At 44.2% G+C, this 24,198-nt stretch overlaps 1 protein-coding gene across 1 annotated transcript; it reads right to left on the bottom strand.

The window, feature by feature from the left end:
• Positions 1-9,413: 9,413 nt before the first annotated feature.
• Positions 9,414-21,286, bottom strand: RBM46 (RNA binding motif protein 46). Its single transcript, XM_040418572.1, has 4 exons — positions 21,136-21,286; positions 17,928-18,395; positions 15,461-16,240; positions 9,414-9,604 (listed from the first exon to the last, which is right to left on the bottom strand). The coding sequence occupies exons 1-4, from the start codon at positions 21,284-21,286 to the stop codon at positions 9,414-9,416; spliced, it is 1,590 nt and encodes a 529-aa protein (XP_040274506.1).
• Between the last annotated feature and the right edge of the window lie 2,912 nt (positions 21,287-24,198).

The raw sequence follows: 24,198 nt of genomic DNA, 5'->3' as shown, positions 1-24,198 counted from the left end.
GGAATAAGCTAAGTGCTCTACTATTACAAAATTACCATAAATCCCTCCTCAGAATGAAATCCAAATTTTATGCCCAAGGTAATAAAGCGGGACGTCTCTTGGCCCAGCAGCTTAAAAAGCAACAATCCAAATCCAGAATCCCATATTTACTTCATCCGGTTACCAAAGTGAAGCTGCTAGATCCGAGGGACATAGCTGACCAATTCAAACTATATTATCAATCCCTATACAACTTAAAAGACCATACCTCACTTCCACAAGACTACCCGACCCTAGTAGAAGACTTTCTTTCCAAAGCTTCTTTACCCAGTCTAACTGAATCACAACTCCAGTCCCTTAATGCCCCAATCTCCTCTCAGGAATTAACTAAAATAGTCTCAGCGTTACCGTTGGGAAAATCCCCAGGTCCCGACGGCCTATCGAATGAATACTACCGCCATTTCCTGCCTGACCTCCTCCCCCACCTACTAGACCTTTTTAATCGAGTTATGGAGGGTGATTCCTTCCCTAATGACATGCTTGAGGCGCTAGTCGTCACGATACCCAAACCTGGTAAATCACCTGATATACCCCTGAATTTCAGGCCGATCTCCTTGTTAAATTCTGATATAAAACTTTTTGCCAAGCTCATTGCAAGCAGACTCTCTCCCTTGATCCCTTCCCTGATTCACTCAGACCAGACTGTCTTTGTGGCAGGAAGACAGGCTTCTGACAACACCAGACACATTGTAGACCTGGTCAATTTTGCAGAGGTCCATACCCTCCCTATGCTTGCAGTGACATTGGACGCTGAAAAAGCGTTTGATCGCTTACATTGGGATCACGCTTTTTCCACTCTCAGATGGATGGGTTTTTCAGGACAGATAATCCACGCCATTAGCAGTTTATACTCTCATCCCTCGGCGAGAGTGTGAATCAATGGAATCCTATCAGACCCCTTCATAATAACCAACGGATCGAGACAAGGATGTCCTCTGTCCCCGCTCCTATTTATTCTTGCGCTAGAGCCGTTGGCACAACATATTAGAGCCTTACCCACCATATCGGGGATTATGGTCGGTGAAAGATCCCACACTATGCTGATGATATCATACTCACCCTAACAAATCCCTTGCAATCCCTTCCAGCCACACTTGAGGTAATCTCCCATTATGGATCTCTCTCATATTATAAAATTAACAGCTCGAAATCACAGGCCCTTCCTATAAACATTCCGCCCTCTGACCTAGCCACTTTAAAAGCCTCTCATGACCTTGACTGGCAGTCTTCAGAGGTTTCCTATTTGGGAATCAAGATTACTTCGCCCTGCTCTCAGCTCTACACGAGGAACTATGTTCCCCTGCTTACCACCCTGTCTACAGACTTCGCGAGCTTCTCTATGCAGACGGTCTCTTGGGTGGGCAGGATAGCATCCTTCCAGATGATGACCTTACCGAAAATGATTTACATTTTTCGAGCCCTTCCAATCCCGATCCCAGCTGCATTCTTTCAAAAAGCACAAGCGTTGCTGGGCAAATATATTTGGGGACAAGCTAAACCTAGAGTGGCTCGTGAACTCCAAACCAGGAGGAAATGTGCTGGTGGAGCAGGTCTCCCCGACATTAAAGATTATTTTATAGCAATAGGCCTTTCTTTTGCTAGAGAATGGTGGGCGTCCAACAATGAAAAAGCGTGGCAGCAGATTGAATCCCATGTATTGAAACAGGTCCCGGTTAGTGATTACTTGATCCATCTGCTATGGGGCCCTGCCCCCCCCCCCCCTGCACATCCTTTTCTTACAATATCACATGTCAGTGCCCTTTGGACCAACATTCATAACACATCGAAAGACTCATATTCCCGGCTATTTAAAATCGCTTCCACACGTGCTATTGAATTGTCCATACCTGACATTAACCTAGCGCCATGGCGAGATAAAGGGATTATCACTATTTCCCAAGTGATGACAGACCACTCTATTCTCCCCTTTGCCACAATTCAAAGTACCTTTGCTTTGCCTCACTCTGAATTTTATACATACTTAAGACTTCGTCATTTCCTATCAAAGACCCTGCAATCTCCTCCCCAGATCAACTCATTTGTCTTGCGACTATTTCAATTCCCCTCTCTTTTTAAAAGACACTCTATGAGACATCTGTATGATCTTCTGGGGGATAGAGCTACTTTTGTTAAATCCCCTCCCATCCATAGATGGGAAAGGGAACTAAATAAAGTCTTTCCTGATGATTCATGGATTACTGCCATAAGATTTATGATATCAAACTTCAAATGTGTCACTCATTATGAAGCTGGTTTAAAAACTATTCTTCACTGGTACTTTACCCCCCAGAGACTTCATATAATCTATCCTACTACATCACCATATTGTTGGAGGAACTGCGGAGGAGGCGGATCCTTGCTTCATATTCTCTGGTCCTGTCCTATCCTCACTGAATACTGGGGAAAGGTCTTTCAACTTGTTTCCACTCTAACAAAGTATAGAATAGACCCCTCCCCAGAGCTAGCCTTGTTGTTCATTGGTATTAACGAAATCTCTCTTCCGCATAGATATATTACTGCCCATATTTTGCTTAGCGCCAAACTGCTCATTACTAGGCATTGGAAAAATCTGGCCCCTCCTTCGATTTCCGAAGTCATACAAGAGATCAATCAAACTTGCAGATATGAACACTCTATATCCACATCAATTATTCCCACTAAGTTGAGACAGGCGGCTTGGAGTGGGTGGATCCACAGCACTTTTTACTCCCCCTGAGAGAGGACTTCTGGGAGACTATTGAAACAACGGAGATACAACTGAAGTACCCCCTCACCCTCTTCCTCTGATTGCTCTCCTTCCTCTACTTCGTTCCCTCTTGTTTTCTTTTCTTAATTGTTACTCTACCCTATTTTGTTCTGTGGCTCACCACAGTTTTGGTTACTACTTGAAATGTTTGCTGGCCACTAATTTAGTGACTACATTGTTCATTTTTATGTTTAGTCATTCTTGACATAGGTTTGAATCAGCCTCACAACTGCGATGGATGGATTGCATCTGCACAGATGCCTTGGTATTATAATTGCATTATAATCAACATATGCTATTACTGTATCTAACCTGTTGGATATACCAGTGGCAAACGATATAACTCAATAGTGGCTGCGACCACAGTTTTGCTGACTTTGTTCATTTATACCCATATCTCTTATGTGGCTGCGACCACGCTTAGTTGATCCATTGTCTTTTGTCTCATGGTGCTGATAAAATAAAAAACTATTGAAACTAAAATGGAAAATCTGCCAAAAAAGTGAAATTTTGAAATTGTATCTCTATTTTCCATTAATTCTTGTGGAACACCTAAAGGGTTAACGACGTTTGTAAAATTAGTTTTGAATACCTTGAGGGGTGTAGTTTCTTAGATGGGGTCACTTTTATGGAGTTTCTACTCTAGGGGTGCATCAGGGGGGGCTTCAAATATGACATGGTGTCAAAAAAAACAGTCCAGCAAAATGTGCCTTCCAAAAACCGTATGGCATTCCTTTCCTTCTGCACCCTGCAGTGTGCCTGTACAGCGGTTTACGACCACATATGGGGTGTTTCTGTAAACTACAGAATCGGGGCCATAAATATTGAGTTTGGTTTGCCTCTTAACCCTTGCTTTGTAACTGGAAAAAAATTATTAAAATGGAAAATCTGCCAAAAAAGTGAAATTTTGAAATTGTATCTCTATTTTCCATTAATTCTTGTGGAACACCTAAAGGGTTAACAAAGTTTGTAACATCAGTTTTGAATACCTTGAGGGGGGTAGTTTATAGAATGGGGTCATTTTTGGGTGGTTTCTATTATGTAAGCCTCGCAAAGTGACTTCAGACCTGAACTGGTCCCTAAAAATTGGGTTTGCTTCTAAACTTCTAAGCCTTGTAACATCCCCAAAAAATAAAATATCATTCCCAAAATGATCCAAACATGAAGTAGACATATGGGGAATGTAAAGTAATAACTATTTTTGGAGGTATTACTATGTATTATAGAAGTAGAGAAATTGAAACTTGGAAATTTTTCCGTATTTTTTTATGCAAAAAAATTAACTTTTTTGACCACATTTTAGCAGTGTCATGAAGTACAATATGTGACGAAAAAACTATCTCAGAACGGCCAGGTAAGTAAAAGCGTTTTAAAGTTATCAGCACTTAAAGTGACACTGGTCAGATTTGCAAAAAATGACCAAGTCCTTAAGGTGAAATAGGGCTGAGTCCTTAAGGGGTTAAGGAGCATAATGCATGCTTCTGTTTCTAAGAATTTCCATGGCCTTGATATACATGGCCAAAGCATGACATTTCATGACAGTTTGTTTGTATGGTCAGACTGGTGGCCTGGGGAAGAAGGCAGCGCGCCTCTGAAACGCTGTGCATCGGTTGTAGCACATTACTGTTTTAGTACAATCTTAAAAATATTAGCCGAGCTCCAAAAATCCATATTTGTCTTTTTTAGCTGAATATATACAAGTCCGTGATCCTTGAAAGTGAATAGCAGCTACTGTACCTCTGGTGGACTATTTAACCTTGCCTAAACTGCTGTTGTGCTTGAACTAGCTCAATTCCATCTGATGGAGAGCGCACATGTATTTTTCTAGAATTTTTATAAAATGACCAAGGTACATGTTAATGAGCACAAGGAGAACATGTTGGAAAGTCCCCTATCAGTCTGAGGAAAGGGGATTGTTTAAAGGGGTTTTACACCTTTTTATTACTGATGATCATCTGCATCTGATTAGCAGGGGTCCGATGTCAGGGATCTCAGCCAACCAGCTGTTTGAGAAGGCAGCAGCGATCACAGTAGCACCGCGGCCTTCTCACCGTTTCCTGCAGATCAGTGATGCCTCATTCACTTCAATGGGGCTGAGCTGTGCCCAAGCCAGTGAAATAGATGCTGAACTGGATGGACATATGTCTTTTTTTCAAAATAATTAACTATTTTACTATGTAAGCTTTTTATGTCGTGTATACTGACGTAGCTATGGTATAGAACGTATGCTTGTGTTGAGTAAAAGAATCCTCAGGCAATGGTTGTAACCATTATTCTTCGCACACAATTACAGTAAGTGATGTATTCAATACAAATAACAAGTAACATGTGATTTAGACACCAAAACATATTGGAACTGTTCTGCTCTAACATTAATTCTCCAGGTGAGTAACAATATTTTTAACTGTACCTAAAATAATATGATGGTATATGGGTACATCTGGATGCATCAGTTTAATCATCTTGCCAATCCCGTGTCACTGGTGTTACAAAAGTGCATGGGTCCCTGCTGCAGCACACTTCCTGATCCTGTTCTCGACATGGCAGCAACTGTCAATTAGCCAATCACTGGTTGCAGCAATGACCCATCTTAGCCACTGATTGGCTGAGTACCATTCCCATTTCCTGTCATGTCACAAACAGGATCAGGAAGTGGAACGCAAGCAGGAAGCGGAATGCAACAGGGAACCATATCCTGTTGGATCGGCAACACTCGTGGATTGGAAGGGTGAGGGTAAGCTGTTCTGGAAATCAGTGGCAGCTCATTGACTCCATCAATTTATTCCTCTGCTTATCTAACAATGATAAAAATGTAAATCTTAAGATTTTCTGCTAAACTACTTTTGAAAATGTGTTTGCATTTAGCTGAAATAACATATCTGTTCAACATTATTTTTGAAAAAACTTGAATTAACATAGCTGCAATGTAAAATGGAGAAAACCAGTATCATCTAGTACCAGCCTTTTTTTTTGACACATCCTGACTAGTTCTCATCTTCAGAAGAACCAAATGAATGTTATTGATAAATGCAGCACGTATTACCAACTATACACATGGGGTTTCTTTCACATGAGACTTTCGATAAACTTAAAGACAGACATTATCAAATAACTAGCAGGTTATGTCGGGCATAGTGTAGGCATCTTAGATCACTTACTAGTTTGTCTGGGCGCCTCTCCGTTCACCCGCTGTGCCCCCCGTTCACTGTTCCCGCCTGGTATGCTAATGAATAGCATCGGTACAGGGAGGAGGAGACTGCCCTGTTTCTCAATGGGCGTCTCCTTCTCCCTGGCTGTAGCGCTGTCCAATCGCAGCGGAGAGTGTCACAGCCATGGAAGAAAAAAAAATAAAAAACTTACCTTCTCCCTGGCTGTGACTGGACAGTGTTATAGGCAGGGAGAAGGAGACGCCCATTGAGAAACAAGGCAGTCTCCTCCTCCCTGTTCCGATGCTATTCATTAGCAGATCAGGCGGGAATAGTGAACGGGGGCACAGCAGGCGAACGGAGCAGCGCCCAGACAAACTAGTAAGTGATTTAAGATGCCTACACTATGCCATACATAACCGGCTAGTTATTTCATAATGTCTGGACCCATGAAAGGTCCTCTTTAAAGGCTATGTACACCTTTGGTCCCAATTCTTTTTTTATTATTGCAGTGTACTCATTTTGAGCTAAAAATATTTTTTCTAATATTCTTTATTAAAAATATTGAGCTGTTTTTCCTGCACAACTTATCTAGTAGCTGGTTCTGAATTTTCTCTCTGCTCTGTCAGTTGGGGAGCTGACGGGCTCCTTATCTCTGCTCTCTGACCTCATAAACACTCATTAAAGCTCAGTTATCTTACTGATAAGAATGTGGCTTAAATAAGTGTTTATGACATTTTAGTAATTTAGAGATAATGTTTATTAGATGACCAAATGTAAGTAAAAGTACCATTCACACAGCTAGAAAAACAATTAACCCTTTGTGACAGAACAGCTCAATATTTTTAATAAATATAATTAACCAATTGAAAATACGATTTTCAGCCCAAAATGAATAAAATACAATAATAAAAAAACTGCCCCAGAGGTGTGCATACCCTTTAAATCTGATCTAAAGTGCCAAAAAGGTAGTAGCAAATTTTTGCGGTGTTAGCGACCTTGTTCCTGGTAGGTGTCCTAAGAGACTAAAATCTATGCGTCACTTTCTAGGTAGCAAAACTATAGTGTAGTCGAGCCATTCTAGAGAAGAATAAAGGAGTATTCCCATCTCAAACTTTTATGACATATGAACAGAATACCCATTTCCGCAAAAGGGGACTGTCAATATGTCACGCCTGACGATGCTGCTTCCGACCATATGTCTACAGATGCAGATCCCGCACCTACGTCCAGAATGGTTGTCCCCTGTTGTACTTGGCCACCGCACCATGGGGAAGAAAGAATGGTGCGGTGGCAGCGCATGTGCGCAATTCTCTCCACTCACAGAAACAGAACACCCTTCCTTGGCTAACCCCCATATTCTTTGTATATGCCATAAGATACTAAAATCTTCTCTACAGAGCAAGACTGCTCCATGGTTGCAGTAGAGAGCAATGCATAGACTGCAGGCTCCTAGGACAACTCCAAGGAGCCAGGTAAAGAACAGCTCTATAGAAAGTGTAGATGCATAAATTATGTTTTTTCCTGCATTACCTATAACCATTTAACTTCCAGTGTATAGACTTTGTCACGTACATTATTACATTTATCGGTGTTCTATAGGAACAATCTTGTAACTATAACCTGTATCAGATATTACAATACAAATAACTGTACACAGGGAAATCTAACACAACAAAATACATAATGGCACAGTTCCACTTAAAATTTCAGTCATAACATTACTCATGGAGGGACAAAGGTACGGAGATATTTTATATGGCTTAACTTGTTTATTTTACGCAAAGCTTCTGCCATTCATAAAAAAAAAAAATCAATGGGCAATGCCTTGGAGTTATATATATGTAAAAGATCTGACAGCGGTTGGTCACATATGAAGTGCAGGGGTCCTTACAACTAACAATCCCAAAAGATCTCTAACATGCTACAGCTACAAAGATTTTATGTATGTGCCATACTGCAGCAAGAGAATCACATTTTAGGAAGAATTCTAATACATTTCTGTAAGTTTTTTTATTCTCATGTGGAGAAATTTTATGTGACCCCTTCAAATAAATTCAAGTGAAAATGCACCCTGCATTTTATTTTACTGCCTTGAAATATTTTACAGAATCGTGACTTTTTATGCCTTATCAGTTTAGCCCTTCTACTAGTCTGTATGTAGTGCATAACCCCAACTTAAAAATGTCTGAAAATCCAAGGAAAGTCACATATTACCATGAGAAATAGGAGCTATGAAATAACTTATTACAAAACCTGTTCTCATATTATTTTGGCTTTGTTCCCAATGTAGTCTTCTACTATGCTAAAAAAAACAAATACGTAAACTTGACAATACAATTATAAATCAACTGAATCATAGAATCCATAAAAAACTGTCTTATCCACCAAGGATACTTAAAAAACATAAACCATGATACCAGCATGAACAGAGCCTTAAAGGTTTTTTTTCAGGGATTTAAATCTTGATGACCTGTACTCAGGATAGATCACCGATTTCTGATCAGTGGTGGTCTGACTCCTGGCCAGCCCAACAATTAACTTACTAGGCCAGCGATGCCATGTCCATCCATCCCATGGCCTTTGTGCAGCTCAGTCCCATTTAAAGGGGTTCTGCAGTTATTTTAAACTGATGATCTATCCTCTGGATAGATCATCAGCATCTGATCGGCGGGGGTCCGACACCTGGGACCCCTGTCGAACAGCTGTTTGAGAAGGCAGGGGCAGTAGTGCAGTGGCCTTCTCGCTGTTTACCGCAGGCCCAGTGACGTCACGACTAGTATCACTGGCCTGGGCGGGGCTAAGCTCTGTTCACTTGAATGGGGCTTAGCCCCGCCCAGGCCATTGTCACTAGTCGTGACGTCACTGGGCCTGCGGTAAATAGCGAGAAGGCGACGGCGCTACTGCCAGTACCGTTGCCTTCTCAAACAGCTGATTGGCGGGGGTCCCGGTTGTCAACCCCCGTAGATCACATGCTGATGATCTATCCAGAGGATAGATCATCAGTTTAAAATAACTGCAGAACCCCTTTAAATGGGACTGAGCTGCACAAAGGCCATGGGATGGATGGACATGGCATCGCTGGCCTAGTAAGTTGATCGTTGAACCCCTTTAAGTGAACTGCCTTGAGTTGCAATACTTGAGCTGCACAGTCATTATACAATGTATAGTGCTGTGGCCGACTGCCACGGCCTCTTCAAACAGCTGATCTGCAGGGGCTCCAGGAGCAAGACCCCCACTCATCAGATATTGATGACCTATCCGGAGGATAGGTCATCAATGTACAATTCCCAGAAAACCGCTTTAAATCTTGCAAAACAGAAATCTAGAGCTCTTGCAACATTACACTAAACATGCATACGTTTTGAAAACTGCGGTGGACGTACGATCACCTATAGCTAAAACAATGCTGAGAAATACAAGTTAAAAACATCAAAAATAAATTAGATTAACAGAAAGATGGGGAAAAGCGCATTACTGATCTAAAAATAGGAAGATTGATTAGGGAAAAAAAGTCTTTGCTCCATTTGGTTTCCATTTGGAATGGACAATGTTGGTGACACTGAATAGCTCGGGTAAGAATAAGACCTTGAAGTGAATGGCAAGACACTTGCTGACACAGGCGACTGAGCATCACAAACAGATGGCGAAGAACTGCGATGAATGCTGTAGCCTGAAATCAAGAAAGGATCAATTAGAAATCAAGAATTAAAACTCTGATTAAAACAAAAACAATGCTCAGGCCCCTGACACAGAGGTTACCTGGTCACTGAAGCCTGTATCCTTCTAGATTCCTAATTTCCCGCTGCTGGGGGTGCAGCAGGCCCAGACAGTGACCTGCCCCCTTGCATCATGTCACCAGATGTTGTGATCTGCACGACGGGGAGATGCAGCAACAGCCATGGAGAAATCCGGAAGAACACAGGCATCGGGGACCATGTAAGTATTCTGTGTATGAGGGGTAAGGGCATTGTGGAGTGGGGGTTACAGGTTTGGATGACCAAATGGATAGTGGAAAGTCATACAGATTAGTACTGTGTAATGCATCCAAAGGAGAACTGAATAGGACTAAGCATGACCCTCACACATGTTATGTGATCCCTGGCATTCAGTTATGCTGCTATGTCTTATTTCTACCTATGTACCTACACCTAAATTTCAGGAATATTGGGTCTGGAGATTTACCAGAGCTTGACTTTCACTCACGTAGCCATCAACCCAGAGATGTTCCATGTTGGGCGTGTTTTCACTACAAGGGAAATGTTCTGGGTGCCTGGGCATGGGTGGGTGCTTTAACACACCTACTTTGATTTTGCAGAATATTCACTGCTGTGTTCACACATGCTCTCACTCGGACAAAACCAGGGTTTAGTAGTGGGGAGAAAAAGTCTGGGTAAAGTCCGGGATAGATATTGCGTATGTTTGCATAAAGATATACAACTCCTCCGGGTACCCTGTAAGTGTGAATGGGGCATATTAGAACATATACGAGGGGTGTTCAATAAGTTATCTACCCCTGCGCGTTCTGTCTTAGTTAGAGAGCTGAGCTTGTCTGTGCAGATTGAGACATGTCTGGATATGCAACACACAAAGTAGCAGTTAAAGGGGTTGTCCGGGTTCACAGCTGAACCCGGACATACCCCTATTTTCACACAGACAGCCCCCTGAGGCTAGCATCGGAGCATCTCATGCTCCTATGCGCTAAATCGCGCAGGGCAAGGGCTCTTTTGTTTTCAATAAGACAATGCTGGGCAGAAACTTCCGCCCGGCAGTGTGTTCGGTGACGTCACCGGCTCTGAGGGGCGGGCTTTAGCTCTGCCCTAGCCGTTTTACTGGGCTAAATCCCGCCCATCAGTGCCGGTGACGTCACCGGGGTTCCTGGCAGCCCCATGGAGAGCCCCGGTATGTCACCGGAACTCCATAAAATGCCTTTGCCCTACGCAATTTAGCGCAGGGCAAATGAGAGCATCGGAGCATGAACTGCTCCGATGCTCATGTCAGGGGGGCTGCCTGGGTGAAAATGGAGGGATGTCCGGGTTCAGCTCTGAACCCGGACAACCCCTTTAAGTCTGATGAAAGCACTGGAAGTGACAGGATGGCAAGTGCAGTACAGTGGGGGACTACAATCAAAGTGAGGGATTTGGAGCTTCATCCCGTGATTAAATTCCTTACAAAGGAAGAAAAAAAGCCTAAAGAAAACCATGAAAGGATGATTGCTGCATATGATGATGATTCACCTTCCTACTACCAAGTAAAGTTTTAGCAGCTTAAATGGGGTAGGGAATCAAGCAAAGATGACCCCCGTTGAGGGCGACCTGTCGAAGCATCTTCAGAGGAAATGTGCTATAAAGTGAAGGCCATGATTTTGGAAGATCGTTGTGTCAAAGTCAGTGTTATAGCTCATGAATTAGACATTTCAGTTGGTACAGTTTCCAGTATCATCCATGAAGTTTTGACGATGCCCACGGTCAGTTCCCAGTGGGTGCCACAAACGTTGATGTCTGAACAAAAAACCTGTCGCGAGCAATTTAGCGAGAATTTAGACCTGCTTAGAGAAAATCCAGGAGACTTCTATTATTACAGGTGATGAAACAAGGGTCCACCACCAGGATCCTGAGACCAAACAAGAGTTCATGCAATGGAAGCACAAGGGGTCACCAACTGGAAAGATCATGGCAACAATTTTTTGGGATACAGAGGGCTTTTTATTACTAGAATTCATGCCACACAAGACAACAATTACTGGGAACAACTATGCTTCAACAATGAAGGCAGTACGTGAGGCAATCAAGGAGAAACACCTCGGGAAGTTATCAGCAGGTGTGTTGCTGCTTCATGACAATGCACCAGCTCACAAATCACAAGCTGCTATCAGGGAATGCGACTTCATGGAGCTCAACCATCCACCCTACAGTCCAGACCTGGGTCTCAGTGATTACTTTCTCTTTCGGAACCTGAAGAAATTTCTGTGTGGGCAACGATTGCCTGATGATAATACAGTCAAAGAGGCAGTTACAGGGTTTCTGCAGCAGCAAGAAATCTCCTCCTATTCTGAGGGCATCTGATCCCTGGAGGCAAAGTGGAATAAGTGTGTTGAAGCCAAGGGGGATTACACTGAAAAGTAGTAAGTTCAATTTTCTCAGAAAATGTTGTTTTCATATTCAAGTAGATAACTTATTGAACACCTCTATATCAGATCGGTAGGGGTCTGACACCTGAGAATAGGTCATCAATACTAAAATCCTGGAAAACCCCCTTTATCCAGCACCTGGACAGGGGCACAAGGAAAGGATTTACTTTCGTAGTGCCAGAAGGAGTTCACTGAGCACTAGTCCTAGTACACACAGGGAGAATGGAGCTATGTTTGATCTTGCGTGACCTGACAGCAAATCTCAGCAATATAGAGTGAAGCCAATTGATACGTAATGTAGCAAGGCCCCATGACCCCAACCTTTCTAAAGTGATGGCATATCCTTAGGATAGTGAGAGTCCAACACCTACACCCTCACCGATCGGCGGGAGTCCTAGGGATCGACCGATATAGATTTTTTAGAGCAGATACCGATAACCTGTGAACTTTCAGGCCGATAACTTATACCGATATTCTGTGCAATTTCATTTTTGATTTTTTTTTAATAAATTCTGTTATGGCGTTTACGACGTGGCAATATGTGATATGTTTATTTATTTATTGTTTATATATTTTATATGTAAAATTGGAAAAGGGGGTGATTTATACTTAATATTTTGGTGTTTATTTTTTACTTTTAATAACTATTTCCCCCTTAGGGGCTAGAACCTGGGTTCATTTAATCCCTTGTCCTATTCACCTTAATAGAGCACTATCAGGGTGAATAGGACCCTGTGCATAGTGCACACAGCAGCAGGGAGCTGACTATGGCAGCCAGGGCTTCAGTAGCATCCTGGCTGCCATGGTAACCAATCGGAGACCCAGGATTACACTTCTGGGGCCCTGATCAGAAGCTGCTACGAATGAAGAGGAGGGGAGGGGACCTTGTGGCCACTGCCACCAATGATTTTAATACTGGGGGAGGTTGGGGGAGCACTGCGTCACCAATGATTTTAATACTGGGGTGTGGGGGGTAGGGCGCACTGCGTCACCAATGTTTTTAACACTGCGCTCCCAATGATAATTAACGTTTAATACAGGAGGCGGGTGTGTCAGCGCAGAATCATATAGCCGGCACCCTGCCTCTGACAGGGAGCTGAGATCAGCCGCAGCAGTTAACCCCTCAGGTGCAGCACCTGAGGGGTTTACTGCCGCTGATCGCAGCAGTTAACCCCTCAGGTGCAGCACCTGAGGGGTTTACTGCCGCTGATCGCAGCTTCCTGTCATATAGGCTGGGCACCGCCTCCTGTATTTGTATTAGACGTTAATTATCATTGGTGGCGCAGTGAGCCGGCCCCTCCTCCTCCCGTCTCTCCTTATTGGCAGCCCGGCACAGGGGGGAGGGAGAGAGTGACTCCTTCTCCCCTGTGCTGCTGAGGGAACATGGCACGCTGCCAGCACTCATGTTCTGTGATAGCGCACTGGATGCATTATCGGCAAGGTTAGATGCCGATAACTTTGAAAATCATGAATATCGGTAACTCCGATAATCGGTCGATCCCTAGAGTCTAACACCATGCACCTCCGTAGCAGGGCTCCAAATGGCGACTTAGTATTACAAAATGGCGACAAGACTTTGTAGTCTTGTTGCCATTTGCGCCTAGACCTTCCTTCCGCTGCTCTTTCATCAAACATTGCGCTTCACACATCGAATCTCCATCGCCAGCCCGGCCAGAATAGCAACAAACCTCATCCTTTAATCAGGTGTCCGGTCACATGCAGGTGAAAGACTTTGGATTCTGCTCACTGGATTGGCTAATCTGGCACTCCTGCATTGTGATAGGCTGTCGACGATGGGTGGACGGGGCTTGGAATGGCGGGCATTTTGATGGACAGTGCAAATAGGCTGCAGTATCCGGTCACTATCAGGGCACTTATGTGAAGGTGAGGGAGTCGGGGCGGTCACAGTGCTTGATCCCATTCTGAAACTTCAGCCGGTGGCTCGTGCAGGTACAGGTAGTGTTCTCCTGGGCAGTGCCTTGTGCAGGGGCTGGGCAGCAGGCCTGTAGTGGCAGCACATGTCTGCCCAGTCACAATGGCAGGGGTCATTGAAGGGTATATGAAGGCATTCACCTGGCACTTTCATGGCATACTGGGGGAAGGATCTTTAATTCTATGTATCTGTGTGACCAGGCTCTGAGGCTGCTGCAGTGTGACTTGTGGAGGAAGAGTACTGGACAAGCAGGCGGGGAAGAAAGCTCAGTGAAGTCATGTGCAATATCTCAGGGAACGAGTCACGTTGCCCTGGCCTTGTGTGGAGAGCCCCATGTCTGTACAGATGTGCGGTCACTAACTACTGTATACCTTATTATAGAGAAGCCATGGGGGCAATGTGCCTAATAGAGGGGCTCCTGCCAGTCACAGACCACCTGGCACTGACCCCCCCCCCCCCCCCCACACCCCACTTGTGCCATTCCTTTCACCGTAGTTATGCCCCAGGTCATTGAAGGACTGGTGAAGATATCTTCATGTATAGACTGCTAGGTGTCTGGGAACCCCTCCAATAATGAAAAAGTGGCCCCATACCCTATGGAGCTCCCTTAAAAATGCAGCAGCAAGTAGCGTATGCACCTGCCACCCCATTCATTCTCTATTGGACTGCTGGGGATAGCTGAGGACAGTGCTTGGCTATTTCTGGTGATCGCATAGAAAATAAATGTAGCGCCAAGGCACAAGCTCCACCAGACTCTCCATTCATTTCGGGGTATGGGGCAGTCCCAGTGATCAGAAATATAAAACTATCCTGTGGATTATCAGAATACCCTTTTAAAGGGGTTGGTCCATCTTGCACTTTGGTGGCATAGGATAGGTACGGCCCCCAAAGTGAACGAGGACGCACCATGTATGCAAGCCCACCCTGTATTGACTTTTATCGGAGTGCCGAAACTTCCTGGAACTTCCATAGACGTCAATGGAGAGGTGATCATGCTTGGGTAGTTCACTGTCTATTCACTTCTATGGGAGTTCTGGAAATAGCCGAGAGCGCCTGCCGCACATGCGTGGTGCTCTCTTCTTAATTTTGGGGGCCCTGTTCTAGAGATAGGTGGGAAACTGAGTGGACAACTTGTCAGCCGTACTCAATTACCCTGAGAATAGGTCGTCACTTAAAAAAGGCTGGACAACCGCTTTAAAGGGGTTTCCGGCTATCGACTGTTATCCCAGGGGAAAGATGCAGGGTTCTGTTTTTATGCAATTATTACTTATTGGGTTGTCTGATGTGTATTCCCTTTCACATTGCTTGAACTGACTGTCACTATGAAAGCCAGGATACCCGTGCCACGGCAGGCTATATTACCCCCTCTTCAGGTATGCCATTCCCTATTTAACAAGCAGTAAAAGTCAGAAAAGGGGTAGGGGTTATTCAAGTAAAAACAAGGTGGAATGTTATCTTCCACTCACCTATATGCATCAATGTAAATTGGGCTGCCAATTCCTTGGCATCTTCCAAAGATGTGCACAACTTGTCAGGCATGAAGTAACTGTGGGAGTTTCCGACAGATGGAAGAACAAGCTTATAAATGAGAAGAACTTTTCCATCCTGGCTGGTAGTTGAATACAAATAGTATTCTGGAAATGCCATATTATTTTTGTAACAATAATATTCTAAATGGATGACAGCGGAGTGGAACTGATGAGGCTTTAATAAATACATGCTGGTTGCAGTAAGCTTTGTTCCAGGGTAGAAAGGGTATGTGCACCTTTCTGCTTCTGAAGGGGTTGGACTGTGCCGGCCACTGAGAGCTGCGGGAGAACTCGAGCATCTTCCAATAGACTTCCGGCACCCTTCTTCATTATTTACATAAGTAAAGAAGCTTTCATCTTTGAATCCCATCTGCCCATTGAGATGCTGTCTACAATTACCTTCCTTATTCACAGGTTTAGCCAAGGTGACTTCAATGTTGGCTCCATCAATGCATCGGCCATTCATTACAGACATTGCTGAAATAGCATCTTCTCTTTGAAAAAAATGAACAAATGCATAGTCCCGTAATTTCTTTACACGGTCAACAGCGCCAGGCTTGAATTTGTTGAATTCTGCTTTAATGGTTTCCTCGGTAGTGGATATCATCAAATTCCTTACATACAATACCTTTACTTTCTGCATGGTTTGTTCATCAACTTCCTTCTCTGGGTCTGCCCAGTCAACCTGAATAGTATGGCCCCATAACTGGAACGTTCCTGGAAAATAAGTTTAAATGAAGGTTACAAAACTTACAACAATACAAAAAAAATCAAATTAGGGCAGCAGAAAAGTGCTTGAGCGAATACTGTAGTTTAAGGGTGATAGGCTGGGAGTATACTTAGTGATTTTAGCTTCAAGGCTGTCTAATGTTCTTGTAGTTATCAGGATGCTGTCCTACCGTAAGGAGGTGTCCTCCACCCCCATTCCATCATGCCGTTATACCGATACCATCATGTTAAAATTACTGGTAACCCAAGGTCAGGAGGCCAGGCAGGGTGGCAAAGTGAAAAAAAAAACACCTGTCACAAGTGCTTCAGACATGGTGCCAAGCTCCACTTCTCAGTGCTTCTGGTCCTCACTGTACTGGAAGTGTAATGTGCTGTCTACGTAACTGTACAAAGATGTCTCTCTGTGCAGTCTGGGAAAGGAGGTGCCCGCATGTATTGTGCTGGCAGATGTCAAAAGCTTGTTTACATGCCCACACAAACTGAGTGGATGCCCGGAAGCTGTGTAACAGTTGTGGGGCACTCTGAGGGGCTAAATAAAAAGTATGCTCAGTGATGAAAATTCTGTGGTCTGCATAATGCAAGGAGACTGCTTTGGTTTCTTTCTGTTCGAACAGTTACATAATAAAATTCTGTCTGTCGGCAGCCACCACTCTTAGGGTCCATTCATACGTCCGTAGAATGGGTCCGCATCCGTTCCGCAAATTGCGGAACGGGTGCAGACCCATTCATTCTCTATAGGACAGGAATGGATGCAGAGAGCACACAGTGTGCTGTCCGCATCCACATTTCCGGAGTGCGCTCTGAAAAATAGAACATAGAAAAAAAAAATAGAACATGTCCTATTCTTGTCCACAATTGCAGACAATAGGCAGTTCTATGGGGGTGCCGGCCGGGTGTATTGCGGATCCGCAATATACTACTGACGTGTGAATGGACCCTTACAGAACACATTAAATGAGAGCTGAACATATCCATATGGCGTAAAACGTCCTGCCTCTTGAAAGCTCTAGATCAGGGATGCACAGCTTATTTCTGGTCTGAGGGTCATATTGAATAATTCCCAAGGGCAGCAACAAAATATAAAGGGGTATCCCCGTCCACAAAGCTGGTGGCACGGGAGGGGGAGGTTTAAGAGTTTTTCTAAAGGTAAACGTTTTTTTAATTAGTTTTTTGTTATTGGAGTACTCGATTAATCGCTGGATTAAATCGGTAGAATACTCGATTACAAAAATAGTCGATAGCTGCAGCCCTACCCCCAACGTTTGATGATAGGTGCAGGTCCCACCTCAGGGACCCGCACATATACTTAGAACGGAGCCCACAAAGTGCAGAGAGCGCACCGTGCATGTGCGGCCGCCCTCTATTCATTTTTATGGGACAGCCGAAAATAGCCGAACAGCACACTCAGTTATTTTCGGAAGTCACATTGAAATGAATGGGAAGAACACCACAAAATCACAGCCACCGCTCTATTCACTTCTATGGGGCTTACGGAAATAGCTGAGCGAGCGTGCCGCTATTTTCAGCATGCCCATAAAAATCGAGGGTGGCCACACAACAGGTCATTAAATAGCGAATTTGAAAACTGCACAGACATGCATGTCTGTGTGGTCTTTGTCCATTGCTACAGAGGACCCTGCCCTTACTATTTCATTACTATGGAAGAAAGAAATACCTGGAATCAGTTTCCTTCTCGCCATTGCAGCTGCTCTGTGAGATTCAAATTCCACAAATGCAAAGCCTCGGTTTTTTGTCTTGTCAGTCGCACTTGGGTACACAATGACATCCACTACTCCTTCTGTAACTTTCTTCATTTCATCCATAATTTCCTCTTTCTTCTTATCCTTTGGTATGGCACCAATAAAAAGTCTGCAGTTGTCCAAGCTAACGCAGACCCCAATGAACTTGCCAGGACGGATCTCATAATTATTTAGCATTCGAATAGCTAGCATGGCTTCATCTTTATTAGTATACATAACAAAAGCGTAACCTCTGTTCTCACCACTAAATTCCATCATTAACCTAAATTCATAGATTCGTCCAGCTCGTTCAAATACTGGGACAAGTTCGTCTTCATACATGTCACGGGGGATTTTTCCAACAAATACTTCACATCCTCGTGGTGGAGATGGGCCTTCCCAACCTGAAAGATTTTCAGTTTTCAAAATCAGAGAAGTTACTTTCCAATTACTTTGTTTCCTCCATTCCTGTGGTGATATCCAGTATTTTTATAAGGCCCCATGCATCTGACCATCTGCAAATCGTGTATCCGCAAAATACGGATTTGGTCTGTGTGCCGTCTGAACTTTACATGCAGGCCCATTGTTTTAAATGGGTCCGTGATCCGTACTTTGTGGACATTGTCTTTTTGCAGAATGGGTATACGGATGCAGAAAGCACATGGATCATCCATGGTCGCATTTCCGACCAGCCTCTCCTATCATTTCAAGATGGCTCCACAGGGTATGGGGCCCCCATTCTCGTGATCAAATGAAAACTATATGAGGAAAAATGATTGTATTTACAGTCGTTTATCCACATGCAAATGGCACTTAAAGGTTATGGTACAACTTTGGAGGCAATTTTTGTTTATGATTGCATTTTACTCATTTTTGGCTAAAAATCATATTTTCAACTGGCCTTTATTAAAAATATTGAGCCATTCTGTCACAAAGGGTTAACAGTTTTTTCTAACTGTGTGCATCCTACTTTCACTTTTTTCCATCTACTAGCCCTTATCTCTAATTTACAAAAAGGTCATAAACGCTTCTGTAAGCCAGATTCTTAGACCTCTTGCACACAAACATATTTTCTTTCCGTGTCTGTTCCGTTTTATTTGCGGACCGTATGCGGAACCATTCATTTCAATGGGTCCGCAAAAAAAACTGACTCCGTGTGCATTCCGTTTCCATATATCCGTTCCACAAAAGAATAGAACATGTCCTATTATTGTCCCCATAACGGAGAAGGATAGTACTGTTCTATTAGAGGCCAGCTGTTCCGTTCCGCAAAGTACAGAATGCACACGGATGTCATCCGGATTTTTTGCGGATCCGGTTTTTGTGGACTGCAAAATACATACAGTCGTGTGCAAGAGGCCTTATCAGTAAGATAAGGATTGAGCTTTGATGAGTGTTTATAAGGTCAGAGAACAGAGATAAGAAGCCCGTCAGCTCCCCAGATAAAGGAAAAGACAGAAAATCTACAGGCAGCTAGTAGAGCATCTCAGCTCTGTACACAAAAAAAGACCAATTGAAAACATGAATTTTGGCTCAAAATAAGTACAATGCAATAATTAAAAAAAATTGCCCCCAAAGGACTGGAACACCCCTTTGAAGTATAACTGTCATGTTTTCATAAAAAAATCTATTTTAGCATGTTACTGCTGCAGCAGCATTATGCATAAAGCAATCTTTAGTTTCTTCACTTACCACTGTTTTTCTTGAGTTTTTCCCTTAGTTAAGGCTGTTTAAACATTTACAATATGAGGACCTTCTCAAGATGGCTCCTTTTCCAGTTCTGAGGCTAAAACTGCTTTCCCTCACTTCCCTTCCCATACACTTTGCTGTAGCCAGCAGCTCACTGCCAGCCAATCAGATTGGATTACTGAGAGACACGCCTCCTCACTCTGAAGCCTAATGCAGACATGCAGTGTGAAGGACCGCCCCTCTGTCTTCTGTTTATACTAAAGGGAAGACAGGCATGTCGTAGCAACGGTCTTTTAAGGGAGCAGTGGAAAGGGACAGAGGACATAAATGAAAGCTGTTATTATAATGTAATTACAGATTTTTTGACAATCATTGACAGACTAACTCAGGTATATATGCCTAGCTCTAATAAACTAGCAAATAAAAAAATATATGACAGTTACCGTTTAAAGGGAACCTGTCACCGGGATTTTGTGTATAGAGCTGAGGAAATGGGATGCTAGATGGCCGCTAGCACATCCGCAATACCCAGTCCCCATAGCTCTGTGTGCTTTTATTGTGTAAAAAACCAATTTGATACATATGCAAATTAACCTGAGATGAGTCAGGGACAGGACTCATCTCAGGTTCATTTGCATATGTATAAAATCGGGTTGTTTTTTTACCACTGGGTATTGCGGATGTGCTAGCGGCCATCTAGCAACCCATGTCCTCAGCTCTATACACAAAATCCCGGTGACCGGTTCCCTATAAGTGCCATTTGCATGTGGCAATCATTGTGAGTATGTGGACAAACAACCGTAAATACAATAATTTGTCCTCATACAGTTTCCATTTGACAGCAGCACAAGGTGATTTCCTGGCGACAAACAATTTTTAGTGTCACATAAAAGATCCAATCACTTCGTCAATGAGGAGCAAGAGTTGTTTCTGATATCAGCCAGCGTAAGAGTCCTACGTCTAACATAGTTCTATATTTCTGTTTTTGCTGCAACTATTAAAGGGTTTATCCAGGTTAGGTTAAAGGTTTCCCAGCATCGATACATGTAGTAAAATAAGAAAGGAAGACAACCACCCCCTTTTCTCCCCTGTCAATTCCAGCATCATGTTCTGGTCCTTCCCACTGCTGTTTGATTTCCGGGCTGCAGAATGCACAGTGTGCACCACTTCACCAATCACTAGCCTCAGCAGTCACATGCCATATACCGCAGAGGCTAGTGATTGGCTGCACAGTGAACTGGTGGATACATGACATCATCACTGCAGCACTAGATGATGTCATCACTGCAAGGAAAGAGCGGGACACTGAAAGCAACCGGGGAGAAAGTATGACTTCCTGTTATTTCAGTACAGTTACTGCTGCTGGGAAACTTTCATAATGTGGACACCCCCTTTAATCAGCATATTCAAAGACTTAAATAAGTATAGATTTCTGTATACGGTTAACACTTATACCTGGAGGAGGACCACCAAACTTGCGCTGTCCATTCTCTTGTACCATGTTGTATCCAGTCTTTTCAATTAAAGCAAGCAAAGCGGCTTCATTCTGAGTCCCAGCGTTAGATTTGCCACATCCATTCAGGATGTCTGAACATACGTCACTCATGGCTGAAAAGTCATCTAGAAAAGATTAAAACTTAATATAAGGAACCACACAAGCTTCTTGGAATTCTAAGCACAGCGTATTTGTATACTTCCAGGTAGGGGTGGGCGATATAGGCGATATGCGATATAAATTTGTGCCACGATATGGATTTTGTGCATATCGCCGGACCGCGATATGACCGGTAGTGAATGATCGTGCTCTCGGCACGCACCATGTTCTCCTGAGCCGGCACAGTGGAGAAGGAGGGAGTCCCTCCCTCCCCACTGTGCGCGGCTGTCGCTGGCCACCAATAAGAACAGAGGAGGAGGGGAGGGACTGTGGCCACTGCGCCAATGAATGCTTGAATACCAACGTAGCGTTTATGTGCCGGCCATATCCCGGCCCCTATGACTGCACGCTGCGATCAGTTGAGGGGTTAATCGCGCAGATCACAGCGTCCTGTCAGAGGTCGGGTGCCGGGAATGTTCTTCAGTCTCTGCATTGGTGGCAGTGGGCAGTCCCAGCAGTGTAATACTGGGGCTCCGATCGGTTACCATGGCAGCCAGGAGTCACGCTACTGAAGTCCTGGCTGCCATGGTATGTTAGTGAGCAGCATTATACTCACGTGTGCCGTGGCCGCCGGTCGCTCCTTCTTCTGTCTGTGCCGCGCATTGCTAATGCTTATAGCATTAGCAATGTGCCGCACAGACCCATGAGAAGGAGCGCCCGGCGGCCACGGCGCACATGAGTATAATGCTGCTCACTAACATACCATGGCAATACTGGGGAGGGAGGGGAGGTGGGTTTCAGTTACCAGAGGGGGCTGATAAGAGGGAGAGGCTGAGGGGCACATGAGAGGCTGGGGGGCGGATCAGGGGCTGCGGATCAGAGGCTGGGGGGCGGATCAGAGGCTAGGGGGCACATGAGAGACTGGGGGGCACATGAGAGGCTGGCTGCCATGGTCAGCTCCCTGCTGTTGTGTGCACAAAGCACAGGGCAGCAGGGAGAGTGTAAAGTCCTATTCACCCTAATAGAGCTGTATTAGGGTGAAAATAACAAGGGTTCTAGCCCTTAAGGAGGCTAATAGTTATTAAATAAAAAGTAAACACCCCCCCCCAAATATAGAAAACAATATATCGCGATATATCGCATATGCTTAAAATTATATCGCAATATAAATTTTAGGCCATATCGCCCACCCCTACTTCCAGGTATTTTACACCTTCTGAGAAGGCCTTGTATCACCTACTACCCCCTCTTTGTAGCCCTGTCCCACAATGAGCAGGTATCAGGATTTTTCTATGGAGTGGTGGCTGAGCATGCGCCCTGCCACTCCAACCAAACTCTATGGGACTTATAGAGAAAGCCGAGCGCTGTTTCCGTTAGTCCCGCTGGTCATGCAGTGAATTGAACAGCAAGTTTGGGACCAGTTTTGTGGGGATTAAAACAATGGCGCCCCCAGAGATGAGATATTTCTAACCTATCCTGTGTTGTCCACTGCAGGAAAAAATATACTTTTTTGCCACCATTCACCGTGCAGTTTAAATAACGTTACATTTATTACACAAGTCATTATGCAATAGTGCATTTTTGAACATTTTTTTCAAAATATGAACGCTTTTTTATGTCAACACATCTTGACAACCATTGCTCCCTAAGAGTACAAAATTGGGATTCCAATGGGGTAACAGAAGGTTATGAGGCCAGGATTGGAGTTATCTCCAGCTCATGTAGCTGTATGTTGGCATCTTCTTTTAGCAGGAGTGATTTTGAATAGAACCATACTGGAGGTGCATATAACAGCAAATTCCACTGTTTTCTGTGTGGTTTATTAACATTTTTAGGACATGCAATTTCCTGCATGTATATTCGTTTTTAACACTTATACAAAACCACTTTTTATACAAAAAGGAGATTTTTGTAAAACTTACCAGTAAAATCTCTTTCTTGATCTTCATTGGGGGACACAGAAACTGTGGGTATAGCTATGTCCTCTAGGAGGCGTTGACACTAGTAAAAGCTGTTAGCTCCTCCCCTGGCAGCTATACCCCCTCCAGCCTGGAGAGAGATCTTCAGTTTGTGCACAAGCAGTAGGAGAAGCAAGCTAACCAATGAAAAAAACGTGGAAACCAACAATGCCAAAGGACCCACAACGGGGTTCTAACCAGCAACTGCCGCAACTGTGGCCGAACAACAACACTGGGTGGGTGCTGTGTCCCCCAATGAAGAGCGAGAAAGAGATTTTACTGGTAAAGTTTTACAAAAATCAAATTTTCTCGCCCATATTCATTGGGGGACACAGGAACCGTGGGACGACCAAAAGCAGTCCACAGGGAGGGAAAACCACAGACCCATGGAAGCAAGCGTCCCTGCAGGCATCTGAGAAACTGCCGCCTGCAAGACCATGCGGCCCAAGGCAGCGTCCGCCGATGCATAAGTATGCACCTGGTAGAATTTTGTGAATGAGTGTAAGGAGCACCAGGTAGCCGCCTTGCACAGCTGTGCAGCCAAAGAGCGATTCCTCCGAGCCCAAGAAGCGCCCACCGCTCTGGTGGAGAGAACCGTGACACCTAAGGGCGGAACCCTGCCCCGGGTGCGATATGCTTCAGCAATTGCAGACCGAATCCAAGGTGCAATTGCCACCTTGGAGGCCGCCAATCCCTTGCGAGGACCCTCCGGGATGACAAAAAGGGAGTCCGTGCGCCGGAAGGAACTGGAGGCTGCCAAATAAATCTTCAGAGCCCTGACAACGTCCAAATGATGCAACTCCCTTTCCCTAGGGTGTGAAGGAGAGGGACACAATGAGGGAAGGACAATTTCTTCATTGATATGGAAGTAAGAGACCACTTTCGGGAGAAAAGAAGGAACGGGACGGAGAACAGCTTTATCCTTGTGAAGAACCAGTAAGGGTTCTCTGCAGGAGAGCGCCGACA

The sequence above is a fragment of the Bufo bufo genome, chromosome 2, assembly GCF_905171765.1.
Source record: "Bufo bufo chromosome 2, aBufBuf1.1, whole genome shotgun sequence".
In the NCBI taxonomy this organism is placed as follows: Eukaryota; Metazoa; Chordata; class Amphibia; order Anura; family Bufonidae; genus Bufo; species Bufo bufo.
The sequence above is the reverse complement of the archived record's forward strand: the minus strand, read 5'-3'. Positions and strand labels throughout refer to the sequence as shown.